Source organism: Stenella coeruleoalba (assembly GCF_951394435.1).
Source record: "Stenella coeruleoalba genome assembly, chromosome: 19".
Taxonomy (NCBI): domain Eukaryota; kingdom Metazoa; phylum Chordata; class Mammalia; order Artiodactyla; family Delphinidae; genus Stenella; species Stenella coeruleoalba.
The window spans coordinates 14,332,471-14,346,785 of record NC_137165.1 but is presented as its reverse complement, the minus strand read 5'-3'; the positions used below and the strand labels follow the sequence as shown (position 1 = coordinate 14,346,785).

General features: G+C 56.3%; 1 protein-coding gene across 2 annotated transcripts in view; it reads left to right on the top strand.

Moving 5' to 3' along the window:
• NXN (nucleoredoxin) overlaps positions 1-14,315 on the top strand; it is a 144,098-nt gene that overhangs the window by 125,999 nt on the left and 3,784 nt on the right. The window contains exons 6-8 of one of the 2 annotated variants that reach the window (XM_079905141.1): positions 9,252-9,431; positions 11,208-11,332; positions 12,207-14,309. In XM_079905141.1, the coding sequence (XP_079761267.1) occupies positions 9,252-9,431; positions 11,208-11,332; positions 12,207-12,668 (767 nt within the window). In that variant the 3' untranslated portion in view covers positions 12,669-14,309. Of the gene's footprint in view, positions 1-9,251; positions 9,432-11,207; positions 11,333-12,206; positions 14,310-14,315 lie in introns of those variants that run through there. The other variant, XM_079905142.1, reaches the window with a different exon arrangement.

Here is a 14,315-nt window from a genome sequence, read left to right as displayed (position 1 = left end):
CCCTGAGGTCACCTGAAAGTAATAAATTACCAAAGGACAGTCTATATCATGCAGAGCCAGTTTGAGGGTGGGGGTTTCTACCCTCCCTGTGCTCTGTGAGATGCTTCTTGGGGCCCTTGTTGGTGGGGTAGGCACAGAATAGCAATCTCCTAAGGAGAAATCACAAACCCTGCAAGATTCCGCACAAGTTCTGGGCACACGGCTGAGGCTAGAAGGTACCCTTCTGTCAGACATTGGCAGGGCACGAAAAAATTAAATTGATCGCGGGACTTCCCTGGCGGTCCAGTGGTTCAGACTCCGCACTTGCACTTTAGGCGGTGTGGGTTCGATCCCTGGTTGGGGAACTTAAGATCCCGCATGCTGCATGGTGTGGCCAAAAAAACAAAAAAGGAAAAAAAATTAAACTGATTGTTTTCTGTCTGCCTTCAGAGAACAGAGAAGGGAACTCTCCTTGTGGATTCTCCAGCTATCGACATGTAAATATTACAGCAGTAGGAGCCCTGGTTGCTAGGTGTGGCCCAGACAGCCAGGATGCGGGTGACCACAAATGAGCAGGAAGAGAATGGAGAGTTTTCAGAGATGCATTCATTTGGCTCAGTCTCTTAAGGCCTGGCAGTGTGAGGATGAGTACATATGTGGTTCCCAGACTTCAAGGAGCCCTCAGCTGAGAGTCAGAAAGCTGATCTGGAGAGGCCCTGTGCCCAGGCAAGCAGCGGCCGGGCAGCCACACAAAAGAACCCAGCTCTGGCCGGCGAGTGTCCTCTGCAGCCCAGCCCTGCACCTGGCCCGTCCCGCTGCTCCTTGTCTGCTGGCTCCACGGTGTACACTCCCTGCCATCTGTACTAGTCCCTCCTCAGCTTGGACCAGCCTGCGTTCCCAGCTCTCTACCTCCTGCTGCGTCACTCTTGGGTTCTCCCCCTGGCACAGTGTTTTCTGCCAGCTGCTCACTTGATCACTGACCCCTTTGGCTAAGCCTTAGGAGTCATTCCTGCAAGCAGCCTGTCAGACATTGCCGGCTGACCCTGATCTGTCTGTCCGCCTCTGGCCCTGTGAAGCCAGAGATGCACTAAAGCACGGTGAATCGAGAGTGTGGAAGAGCCACACAGGATCCTTTTCAAGGCAGCGTTTAATGAAGGGCAGACGGTGGAATAGTCTGAATTCACACGAGACTCTGGCTTGGAGCTCTTGAGCCCAGAAGGCTTCCTGGAGGAGGTGACTCTAGAGCAGGGCCTTACAGAATGGATGGGATTTAGGTAGAGGGTTTATTCCAGGGCAAAGGCCAGAGTAGGATGTCCGTGGTGTACTGTAGGGCAGACTGGGTAATAAGGCTGGTGATGCCACATCACAGAAGGCCTTGAGCACCAGGCTGTGGTCCTTGAACTTTGGGCTTTGGAGCTTTTTGAAAAATTTGATTAAGGGGAGATCAGTACAGTAGTGACGTGTAAGCTAGACTAGAAGAGAAATCCCAGAGGCATGTTATCTATCCTCTGATATTTCTGATGGCCTCACTGAGCTCCCACTGTAGCCAGACCTCAGGCTGTGGCTCACGACAGGCCTACCTGTGGGGAGAGAGAGGGAGGCTGCTCCCTTGGGCTCTAGGGCAGGTGGCCCAGGCGGCCTCTGCCTCCTTCCAGCCTCACAGGCTGCTTCAGCTTCATGGCGTGTTTGGGGTTCCCCGGCGCATTAGTCGTTAGTAAGTTCTTTGGCAGCATTTCCATTGATCTTACCAGTCAGCATCCCAGTGCGTTTGACTACCAAAATATAAGGTAGAGAAGATCCACTGCCTGTTCAAGGGGCAGGGTTCCGAGGTCCCGGGGCCATCACGTTCCTCCTCCCTGTCGGCATCTCCCATGGCCCAGACTCCTCCCCTGGGTGAGTGTCTCTCTCCTCAGCAGACCTGCTTTGGTGGGCGTATGGCCGGCTCTCCTGAATTCCCTCAGTCTCCCTCCTCTCCACCACGAAGCATCTTTTACAGCATCAGGTCCGTAACTCAGAATGTCTGTGTGTCTCTCCATCCCCTTTCTTCTTTCTTGCTCAAATAGGGCTCCCATGTCCTCTCCAGGTACCGCCCTCCCAGCACCTCCACATGTTCACCAACCTGGAAGCTCTCTGAACCCCATCATTTTGGGGCCTTTATGGAGGTCTCACTATGTAGGCATGAGTGGTTAAATCATTGGCCATTGGTGATTAACTCAACCTCCAGCCCTTCTCCCTTCCCCAGCTCTTGAGGTCAAGGGTGTGGAGCTGAATGTTCCAACCTTCTAACCACGTCTCTCTGGCGACCTAGACCCGTCATCTCGCGAGCATCCAAAAAGACACTCACTCTTACCACTTCCATTCCAACAGTCTTGGAAGCTCTTGCGTCAGGATCTGGGACTAAGACCAAATATTATAACAAAAGATGTTCCTATCACCCCAATCATTCAGGAAATTATAGGGGTTTTAGGAGCTCTGTGCCAGGAGCTGGGGATGAAGGCCAAATACATACGCCTCACCATGTTACAGTATCACGATGTGCACGTACATACACTCCATGCATATGCAGAGTCAGTGGAGGGTTCCACCAGCTCTCTGGTCTTCCGCAAATCCCGCAGGGCTCTATCTGCGAGAGCTCATGCTCCCTGCTTGACTCTGTGTCCTGGTCTCTCACCCCACTTTCTGTCTCTTCCTGAACGTTTCGATGAGGGTGCTTTCAGAGAGCAGTATGAGGTACCTTCCCCTGCCCGCACCCAAGCTGAGCCACCTCCACCTGGCCTGTCTTTGGGCCTTATAGCGCGCAAATGACTTCATCAGACCATCTTGAGGCCCATGAGGGCAGAGCCGCTCTGTGTCACCTGGACAGGCTTGGGTGAAAATGGGCAATGCAGAAGAACCTGGAATCCTCTGAGCATCCTGGGAGCTGGGCTCAGAGCGCCCCCGGATTCTGAGTATCTTCCAGCATCCCGAGGAGGCCTTGCATAAGATGCTGCCCCTTCGTTCAGGTGTCCATCCAGATGGTGGTGGGAGAGTCTGGGTCTTGAGGCTGTGTCCTCCAGTCACCCCTTTCAGAGATGGCAGGACCTGCTGCAGGCCTTGAGGAGGCATCTGCTCCCAGGCTGGTTGCTGGTCCCTCGGGTGCTCTGGCCTGAGCCCGGGCCGTGTTAGCTAGCAGTCTTCATGGGGCCGCTTGAGTTCACCAAAGCCTGGCATGTGGCCTCCATCCACTTCCTTTGCCTTGGGGAGTAGCTGGGTTGGCCTCCCTCCTCCCAGCGCTTTGTGCAGACTGGGGAATTTGTAGCCCTATAAGCTGCTGACAAATGCCTTTCTAAGGAAAGGGTTTAGACGCACTTGGCAAAAGGCAGATCCCATTAGCAATTCTCTAATGCAGGCTGTTGGAGAATACCGTGTTCTGCGCAGGGAGGCTCCGAGCCCCTTCTCTCCTGGGTTAGAGGCCCTCGCTGGCTTTGTTCCTCTCCTCCCCACCCCCGCCCCCGCCTCTGGGGCCAGCGACAGGGCCCAGGGTGGACGGAGGCCCTGCCACCAGGAGAGCAGCAGGGAAGACCGGGAGGCAGTTGCGTGAGGCCCGTCGCTCTCCCGGGATCCATTTATCTTCTGTTTCTCTGTTGCCCTCTTATTCCTTAGCCTTATCCTCTGGCTTTTTCTTCTCCTTTTCCCCTTTCCCTGCCTTTCTCATCCATTTCCCGCCCTTCTCCTCTCTCTTTCCCTTCCTTTGCCCTCTTCCCTGCTCCTTTCACAAAATGGACTTGAGGCAGAGTCTCTTTATTTTCTATAGAAACGAAACATTCAGCCATTGTGTTTTTCAATGAGTAGAGGGCGAGGGGCCCACGCTGGTGTTTTTTGTAGGCAAATCTCAGTATTGAAAGGGCTGGCGCAGGCTCTGTGGAGCGGGCCCCCTGGGCCTGGGGAGGGCGGCTGGGGGCTGTCTTAGGGCCTACAGAGCAGCCTCAGTGCTCTTCTCTGCTTGTCTTGTTTCATTCTGAAAACATAAAAAAAGGAAAAACAGGAAAGGACAAAGAATAATGTAACAAACACCCATGTGGCCACCACTTAGAACTGACATCTCTGCCTGAGGTATTTATCAACGAATGGGAGCATTAAACACAGACCAAGTGGGGCTCCCTTTACTCCTCCGTGGAGCCTTGCCCCTTCTTTCTCCCCAGTGGGGGAGAGCGGTGACACTATCATCCCTTCACTGTGAATATTCCTCATCTGTTTTCAGAAGTTCACTGCGTCTCTGAATCCGTGAGTAATGTATAGTCGTGCTGGGTGTGTTTCTAGAAGTGTACTTAAGTGCTGACATGCTGTAATATCATAATGCAGCTTGCTTTTCTCACTAAACATTATGTTTTTGAGATTTATCCCTGTTGATATTTACATCTGGTTTATTTCAGTGCCTTGAAGTGCTTTGTTGTACCACAGCCTGTTTATCAGTTCCACTGTCAGTGGATACTTGGTCATTTCTGGCTTTTCTGTATTACAAGAATGCTGCCATTTTAAATGTCTTCTTTGGGACTTCCTGGCGGTCCAGTGGTTAAGACTCTGAGCTTCCACTGCAGGGGGCTCGGGTTCAATCCCTGGTCCAGGGACTAAGATTCCCGCATGCCACGTGGCATGGTCAAAAAAGAAAAGTCTTTGTGCCTCCTGACGCGGGCCTTCTGGCCGAGTTCAAGTGGGCCCAGACTCATCCCTTTGACTTCCTTTGGGTTTCTCTGAGCTTCACCACTCAAACCAGCTGCCTTCTTCCTTTCCTTAACTCTCCCAGTAGGGGAAGGTTTGGGGGAGAAGGAGGGGGAGGAAAAGAGGGATGTGATGAACTGGGGTTGATGTTGCCAAGGCGTGGTCTGTATTTGTCATCCCACCCCTGCTGCCCTACGGTTCCTGTTTGATTTTTACTTAATGTTAGTGCATTCATCATAATATCATTTAACAAAACTCAAATATGTATCTATTTCACCCACATTCCTGCCTTCCTAGCACAACTGTTTTCACTTTTCTGAGTCCTTTTGGTCTCTGTCTTCAAGCATATTTCTACATAGTTGTAATTGTACACATAGCACTGTGTATTCTGCATTTTCAACTCATTCATGCATTACAAACATTTCCATACTGCCACAGTGTTCACGATGACCATTTATTTCCGTGATCACGTAACCACTTGCCCTGCCACGTGCCCTAACCCACTCTTCCTGTCTTGGGGTCTGCTTTTCCTCCCCTTTCTCTTCCCCACTGCCAGCAATCTTTGCGATCACACTGCCATCTAGAAGCAGAGAAGTTGGGTTACGGCCCTGACCAGGTCCTCTCCCACCCCCAGGTGCTGCCCCAGACCCACCACCTCCTTTGAAACTCCCTCTTTCCTTGGTGATAGGAAAGCAACCAAACGCAACTGTGGGACAGTCTCCATGCACGTGGCTTTTTTTTTTTTCCGGCCGCGTTGGGTCTTCGTTGCTGTGCATGGGCTTTCTCTAGTTGTGGCGAGCGGGGGCTACTCTGTGGACAGGCTTCTCATTGCAGTGGCTTCTCTTGTTGCAGAGCACGGGCTCTAGGCGTGCGGGCTTCAGTAGTTGTGGCACATGGGCTCAGTAGTTGTGGCTCGCGGGCTCTAGAGCGCAGGCTCAGTAGTTGTGACGCACGGGCTTAGTTGCTCTGCGGCATGTGGGATCTTCCCGGACCAGGGCTCGAACCCGTGTCCCCTTCATTGGCAGGTGGATACTTAACCACTGCGCCACCAGGGAAGTCCCGCACGTGGCTTTGAGATGGTTTTAAATACTCACGAATCGGCTCCTCCCAGGAGGAAACAGTATGGAGCCGGCTTCTTAGGCCTTGTTCCTTCTTCTCTAGGTTTTCGGGGAGATGCTGAAGGGGATTCTGAGGCACTGCTGTGGTCCACCCAAGCTCCCCTGGGTGGGGGCCTGGGGCTGAAGCCCTCTCTAGGAGCGCAGAGTGTGTGTTCTACTCGCAGAGGTTAAGCTTGGGGTGGTGCAACCGACAGAACACCAGCCGCACACGTGGCAGCATTATACCGTCCCCGGAGCCCTCCCTGTGGTGTTGACGTCGCCTCGGTGTTCTATTACTCTAGCGAACTCCCTCCAGCCAGCGTGGAGGTTTCTGTTTATCTCACGAGAGCAAGGCACCAGTCTTCTGTCCCTTCTCGCGAGCCAAATGATCAACTTAGGGATGATTAAAAAAAATAATGATGAACTTATTTATAATAAGAGCTAATATTTACGGAGTACTTACTGGGTGCCAGATGGTCTGCTCGAAAGCATTTTCTACGTGTCATTCTACTTCCAGCCCCCAAGTAAGACAGGAAACTGTCACTACCCCCATTTGACGGTGTGGAAATGAGGCTCTGAGCAGTTAAGTGACTTTCCAGGGTCTTCCTTAGAATTCTTACTGTACTCTGCCTCCAACCGTTCCAGCCATCCCAGCTGGGAAACGACAAGTTCAAGAGAAGCAGAGGCGAACTGCTCCCTTTTCATTCCCGTCAGGGAAGCGAGCCCCTTGCTGGGGTGGTAGTTATTCTGTACAAAGGCATTGATTAGAAATTTTCCATTCCCTTTAAGTTTCCCATAAGAGGCTCTGCCCTATTTTCTCCTTAGAAGTCTCTGCTTCGGGGAACCTGCTTCAAGGGAGGGGGGAGCAGGAAAGGCCTGATGGGGCGGGGGGCGGGGGAGAAAGGGGAGAGGTGATCGTATCTCAGCTTCCTTCCCCAAAGCCTCAGAGAAGAGGGAGGTGGGTGGTGCAGAGAGTGTGGATGCAGGGCCCGCCCTGCCCAGCTCCTCCATGGGGATGAGAGTCCCCAACCCGGGGCTGTGAGCGCTCCCGCCAGTGGCCGGCCTGGTAGAAAGAGCAGCAGCTTTTCCAGCAGGCAGACCAGGCTTCCTGTCCCACCGTGGCCACTTACTGGCCAGACGACCTTGGGCAGGCAACTTGAACATCTGCAGGAGGAGGATAATCATACTTCAGGAGTGAGTGAGGTCCCACGCCCTGTGCGGAGCACAGAGCAGATGCCCTGAGAGCAAGCTTCCTTTTCTCACCTGCTGGTTGTCTCTGGAGGAACATAGACACTTAGGGCTCCAGGGCCAAGCTAACCCAAGATCCGGTGATGGGAAGGCGGCCTGGCCCGATGCTTGTTGATTCTTTTTCTCTGTCCATGTGCCGGAAATGGGCTTCTCTTGGTTGAAGTCTGTGGTCATTGTACCGAGTCGCTTTCTGTTTACACTCCACAGGCACATGCACCTCATCATCTTGGGCTCAAAGCACCAAATACAAGGGGGACTTCGCTTTCACGTAGCCGTGGGGGAGGAGTGGGGAGACCCGGGGGCCCAGCGGAGCTGTTCCTCTGTTGACTTGGCGAGGACGCCATGGCAGCCAGCTGGGGGCCTGTGTCCCTGCCCTGCCGCCCTGGTCCCCACCAGCCATGACTGGAGAGAGGCTGCAGCCGTGGTAACAAAGAAGCCTCTTAGAGTAGTCACTGGGAGAAACCGAGGCACCAAACCAGGAAGTGAGCTTCTTTGCCTTTGGATTTTACTTCTCCTGCCTTCTCTGTCCGTCCTCTGTGCCTGCTTGCCCTCCACAGACCAACTCAGCATCCCACGTCTGAGCTACAAACAGGCCTGCTGCAGTGTCTAATCATAGCAGTGGGCAGGCCCTGGTTTAGCCCAACACTTGAAATTGCCCAATTTCAGAAACTGATTAAAGACCTTGGCCAAGGCATTTTTGAGATGAGGTATGGTGCTGGGGAGGTATTTGTCTGCAGATGGCCAGACTGTCATGTTGTGGGCCCCAGCCCCAGGCTCCCTTCAGGTTTCTGACTCAAGCCCAGCCCGATCCGGGTTGGGGACACACCTGATGTGAACCCCAGGCCTCTGGGGGATGACATGCCATTGTGAGGATGAGGCTGGAAATGCCCCAAGTCTCTTGTACTCTTACACACAACTCAGGAGACCCGGACAACTCAGGAGGCCCGGACAGCTCTGGGCGCATCCTGAAAGCCCGAGTGTGCCGGCTGCAGCCACGTGCGTTTGTATGTGCTGTGCGTTGTGGGAAAGGCAGTCCCCAGAGTCTGTTTCTCTCTGGACCTGTTCCCTAACATGCCAAGCCACTCCTTCTAATAGGTGTGAACATAATAGACTCGTTTTTTCTTTTTCAGACAGGCTCACCACTGCATGCCCGCTGCCCCAGCCACCATGCAGGTCATAACACCAGGGCTGTATTTCTGGTACCTCAGCATCGCCCCCCGTGGCGAAGTAAAATGTCAGTGGAGCAAATTACCGACTGAATGCTGTGGAATCTATAAATATTAAATTGCTCTGGCTTTCCCTGGCCCATATAAAATTAAAGCTCCGGTCAGCTCCAGAGGGGAGGCAGCTGGTTGGTGCAAGGGGGGAGGGGACCAGCTGCCAGTGGAGAGACAAGTGTCCCCAAAGGGCAGGGCCGAGTCTGCCTCTGTGGGTGGTGGCTGGAGGAGAAGCAGCGGGGAATGGGGTACAAAGAACAGGGAAGTGGAAAACCCACATGCGACTGTAACCCGGGAGGGATCTCCTCTGATTTTCCACTGGAGGCTTTATGGTTAGAGGCGGGCTGTGGTTTGTGGGGCGCTTTGTGTTGCGTTTCTTACCCCAGCCCAGGATTCTAACATGAGGGCGACAGCACTGCCGTCAGCATGTTCCCTCCAGGGACTGCCTCCCTCAGAGCGAATGCTGGAACCTCCCCAAGCAGCAGGGCTGGAGATGGTGGCCAGCTGTCCTCCTCCTGTCCTTCTGCCCCTGGCAGCCCCTGTCCCAGGCTCCTCCCCGCAACAGGCCCCCAGTGCTTGCATGGGTGGGGCCCTCCTGCCCTTGACCTGTGCTGGTCTGCATTGCAGGGGAGTGGGTGTTCACACCACCTCATGAGGTTTAGACTCCCTGCAGGTGTGGGAGCCGCTCCTGCTTCTTGGGGATCTCTCTAGGACTTCCCTGCTTCTATGTGCCAAGCCCCCGTGCTGAGTTCTGAAACGCACAGCCTTGTTGATCTTTACGTGGCGGTAGGATAAGGTGGGAGCTTCAGTGCATTCACCAGGAGGCGGGGGGTGGGGGAGTGACTTGCTTATTAGGCTCCCGTGGAGATGTTACCTGCCAACCCAGGGGGGCTCCCTGGCTCTTCAGAGGCTGAGGCCAGCTTCCATCCCAGAGCTCTCCGGCTGAATTGTGTCCTAGGGGGCCGTCCCATGGACTGTGGGTCTGTGGCCAATCTCGCGCCCTCTCTTGCAGGCATCCCCACCCTCATTGTGCTGGACCCACAGGGGGAGGTGATCACGCGGCAGGGGCGGGTGGAGGTGCTGAACGACGAGGACTGCAGGGGCTTCCCGTGGCACCCCAAGCCCGTGCTGGAGCTCTCCGACTCCAACGCCGTGCAGCTCAACGAGGGCCCCTGCCTCGTCCTTTTTGTAGGTATGAAGCTCAGCGGGAGCCCCAGGGTGGGACGGGATGGGCAGAGCTCACTGGGTGGGGGTCTGGGAAGTCTGTCCCCGCATCTTCTTTCTGTCGCCAGCAACGCAGGGCCTGGGCCTTTGTCTCCGTGGCTGCCGTGCTCCTGACCCCGGTGATTTACTCGTGGTTCTCCCCTGTGGGGGGTGGTGTTCTGGGAGCTGCTGCTGTGCTTTCCTTCCTAGCTGCTCCCGGCTGCCAGCTGGGAGGAAGAGGTCAGCCCGGGAGGAAGCCCTCCGCCCCGTGATGAACAGACCCATTGTTGGGGGCCGGGCTGCAGCACAGCAGCTGTGGGGGGCTGGGCCCCTTAGGCCAAGGCTCGTCCCCAGCTGCTGCTGCCGCTCACCTGTGCTCTGAGGAGCTGCCCCAGGGTGGCTGGAGCAGGGCCCGGCCTCGGGGGGCATCTCCGGGGCTGAGAGCCCCTCAGTCTCCCCGCCTCTCCCACTCTGACTTTCAGTGGGTGACAGCAGGAGGACACAGAACACCCACTCCGGGCTCCCTGCAGGCCCATAGGGTGACCCTGGTTCCTTCTGCAAACGGAGCAACTGCTGGCCAAGGTCCACCTTGCCCTCTGCCTTGGGACTCGTTGCTTGGTTCCAACTTAAAGTAAATCCGGGTACCGGAATCGCGGCTGAGCTGCCGCCCTACGCACCACGGTGAGGGGGCTGGAGAACGCAGGCAGCATCCGACCCCCATGCTCTGCGAGTCTGGTTTGGGGGCCCCCAGGCGGGAGCCAACATGCGGACTTGAGGGAATCCTGAAGCAAACTGACTTGCAGGCTGGCCCTGCGCTTGGAGGGCAGAGGCCCTGGGAGGGGCTGGCCTTGGGGGACCATTCACCTTGGGGCTTTCCTGGGCAGGCTCACATGCCCACATCCTGGGGCCTGGGAAGCAATTCTGAACTGAGGGACCGTAGGGAACCTCACTGGCCATTTGCAGATGTGGAAATAGGGTCCCAGGGAGGCAAGGCGAGTTCCCAGCATCACGGAGCTAATTAACTGTGGATCTAGAGTGTGTGGGGCCGAGCCTGCGCACTGGGCCTCCCGGGTGGTGTGGCACTTCCGGGGCACCTGTTTCCACCCACCCCCGGTCTGCGCTTGCTCTGGGTTTCAGGGTTCAGCAGGAGTGAGCTGCTCCCATGCTGCTGTTTCACTGGAGGCAAGAGATGCCCAGAGGGGGCTCTGGGAGCCCGGCTGGAGGTTCTCCCCTGCAGTCAGCCTGTCCCTTCCCAGCCAAGTCCCGCTGCCAGCTGTGAAGTTGCCAGTGCCCTGGTGCCTCCCAACCGCCACCAAAGCTGCTGATCAGACCACAGTCCTGACCCACCACCACCAGTTCTGCCATTTCCATTAGGAAGTCAGAGATCCGCGGTCACGGCATCTCATTCTGTGATTGTGAGGAAAAACTGCCGGGACCTCAGGTCCTGGCCTAGGGGAGGCTTAGCTTCCAAGGTGGGTTTGTGAAGAGCTCAGTGAACAGGACTGCACTTGCCTGGGCATTAGCGCTACTTGGTTCTTCCTGGGGGCATGGTTCAGGACAGCCTGTGTGTGAGAGCAGCAAGCACGCTGGCCTATGCCTGGGGACACACGCTCCTGCACCCAGGAGGCGAGGCTGGTGTCCCAGGGGAGGCTTCTCTTCCCTTCAGGCGCTGCTCAGATGGGCAAGTCAGGCCCTGGACCCAGGCGCCACTCCATCTTGATTGACAAGCCAGTGCGTCTTTGTGTCTTTCTCTCTCCTGTCACAGATTCTGAGGATGACGGGGAGTCCGAGGCGGCCAAGCAGCTGATCCAGCCCATAGCTGAGAAGATCATCGCCAAGTACAAAGCCAAAGAGGAGGAGGCGCCGCTTCTGTTCTTTGTGGCGGGGGAGGTGAGTGCTGCTGTGGCCTGGCCCCGGGGCTGGCTCAGCTGGCCCGCTTTAAAACACCGGTGATAACAGCCCTTGGGGATGTCTGAAGGGGGTCTGGGGTGACCGTGCTTCCGGAAGACTCCACAAACAAATGTAGCATAAAAAGATGTCAAGGAAAACCAATTCTGGCCCCTGCCGCCTCCTTCTTGCCATCTCTCACACACAGCAGCCTCAGGGCCGCAGGAGGCCCTCCCACGACAGAGGCCCCCCCCCCAGCCCCTTGCACCCAGGCTACGCCCACCCCGGCTGCTGGGGAGCCACAAAGATCGCGATCAACACTTACTCCCTCTGGGCTGGGTCCAAACCAAGCTCTTGGTGCTTTACAGAGTGTCTTCTTGGTTAGTCCCCTCCCCCGGCCCGCAAGGGGGCCTTTTCCCATGATGGGATGCCGGCGGGGATCCAACCACCACTCCGACCTGCAATTACCCCTCCAGCCCAGGGAGAGTGCTGACGTTCCTGGCATCCCTGTCTCTCCCACCCCAGGCCTGTCCCTGGAGGGCCTTCGTCTGGGCTGGACCGAGCAGAAGGCTCGCCACCGGGAGAGGGGGAGGGGGAGGGACGAGGGGCAGGCCCTTAAGCTGGGCCGCCTCCCCGGGGGTCTGGGAGCCTGGGTCCCGCACACGTGGAATCTGCAAGATGGTCGCAGCCACGTCTCCCCGGTCCCCACCCCGAGCCACCCTCCGCACAGGTGCCGCTGCCTTCCCCCACCCGGGGAACTGGCCTAAGCCAGTTACTGACGGATACACGTTTTGAAGCCCCCCTGCCCTCCCTGCTCCCATCTGTACCTCCAGTTGGTCCGAGCCCCTGCTCATTTCACGCTGTGTTTGGATCCCAGGGGATGCCGCGGCGGCGCGACACCCGGAACCACCCATTCATCACCTCAGTAGCCGCCCCTGCTCCGCGGGCCCCTGGAAGGCAGCTGAAGTCACCCTGCCCAGCCGTGGGGTGGAGGGAACAAAGCAGGTTCACAGGGCGCTGCCTTGGGGGTCCCCAGCCCGCTCCACACAAAGCACAAATGGAAGCCGCTCTGAATGTATTAAACTCTAACCCCTTTCCAACGGCTCGGAGAGAAAAGATGGGCGCAGAGGAGAAAGGGCGGAGCCAGCGCTGGGCAGGGCTGGAGGGCTCCGGTGGCCGCGTTACAAACGTGGCTGAAAAGGAGCAATGGCAGGTTTCCTATAGGCCAGGCCCGAGCGAGGTGCCTCACCTGGACCACCCACGTGCTCCTCACCTCGTGGGCAGGGAGCATCGTCCTTACCGTCCCACAGATGAGGAGGGTGAGGCTCAGAGAGGGTGAGCCGGCTCCGAGCCCCGCCCGGGCGGGCTGTGAGTGCGGGCTGGCTCTCACGCTCGCGGAGCCCCACGTGAGCCATTATTGAATCCGTTTCACATGTTTTAGGAGAGCTGGGCTCCGAGAAGTTTCTGCCAAAGTCCTGCATTAAGTGGGTGGCAGAGAGAGGAGTGAACGTGAGATGAGGAGTGACTCTGGAAGCAGTGCTCTCCCTCCCTCTGTCCGTGCGGGTCTGGCAGACGGGCCGCCCAGCCTGGACCAGGAGGTTGGGCAGAGGCCCGGGGGCATCCGCTGCTCCAGCTCTCCCACCCACCGCCAGGCCTTCCCCTACTCTGCACCTGGGCTCCTGGCCTTGGCAGCTCTCTTGGTCTGACCTCGGAAGCAAGGCAGCCAGGAAGGAGCACAGGGCGCAGGAGCATCAGGCACCAACTGGGGGCCTCTGAGCCCTGGACTTAGGCCCTTCACGATCCCCCAGGGCTGAGCGGGCTGCAGCTTTGTCTTGATCCTGTCCTCTCCCGCAGGCAGAAGTTGCCCCTTCTGAAGCCTTAACAGACGTTAAAATTCATCTCCCCGCGTTTGCTCCAGGGAAAGTGAAGGGGAGGCAGCGGGCTCTGGCTTGGCCTCCTAACGGGAATTGGATGTATGGTATTTGTCCAGGTGTCTCCCCTCTGTTTATCGTGAAGATTGTTTATTAACCCAGATGGAGGCCCTGAGTTGGGTGAATGCTGCCAGAGATGCTGAATCCCCGGCATTGCTGGGAAGTGCGTGCTCTTTATAGGGTGGGGGAAAGAAAGACAGTAACTAATCATCTTTCCTAAAGAACTGCCCTTTCAGAAAGAAATGTTTCTTGTCTCAGAGCCCAGTGAGCCTCCTGCTCACCCGCATTTAAGGCCAGGAATACCCCGAGTCCTTTTTCGGCAGGGCGACTCAGGGCTTTTCATTCAGTGGAGAATTTTGCACATTTTATGGTAAGACAACCTGGGGATGGGTATAGACAGCCCATTTCCTGTATCAGCAGCGTGAAAGGTAATCTCAGGTGGTTGCTCCCTTACAAATCTTTCTCCTTGTCTTTGGATTTCTCTTTGCCTTTATACTTTAAAGCTACATCTGATACTAGGGAAATTCCTCAGGGCAGTCACTGGGAACGTATGGTAAATACAGCGACCCGTGTAAACTTCAGTAGCACTTCAGGGGCCCCGGCTTCTGAACTGGCGGTGTAACTCCTGCCCCTGCTGCAGCTGTGGGGCTGGGGGCAGTGGGCTGTTTTCTTAAAAACATTCTGAAGTTGAAGTCCAGATTGGCCTGGGCCCACAGTGGGGCTGCAGATAATTGAGAGTTGGTTGCAAAAGTAAGTAATCAAAGGACATCCCATTTTCACAAGTTAAAGCTGCTTTCATGCTAATAAGAAAAGATGGCTTGCCTGGGGTTTGGGGTGATGCAGAGAGAGAATTTTATGAACCAGGCTGCCCCTCCCCCTGGCAGGGCGGGGTGCCCTGCTCCCCGTTCTGAGAGCCCATCTTTCCTGGAGGCCGGCCTCGCTCCAGGATGATGTGGTGGCTCCGTCCCTAGGCCGTCTGGGGAGTCCGGGCCCAGGGGACTCTCTACCCTCTTTCTTGGAAACTTACTGGTTTTCTTTCCCTCCGGTGACTTCCA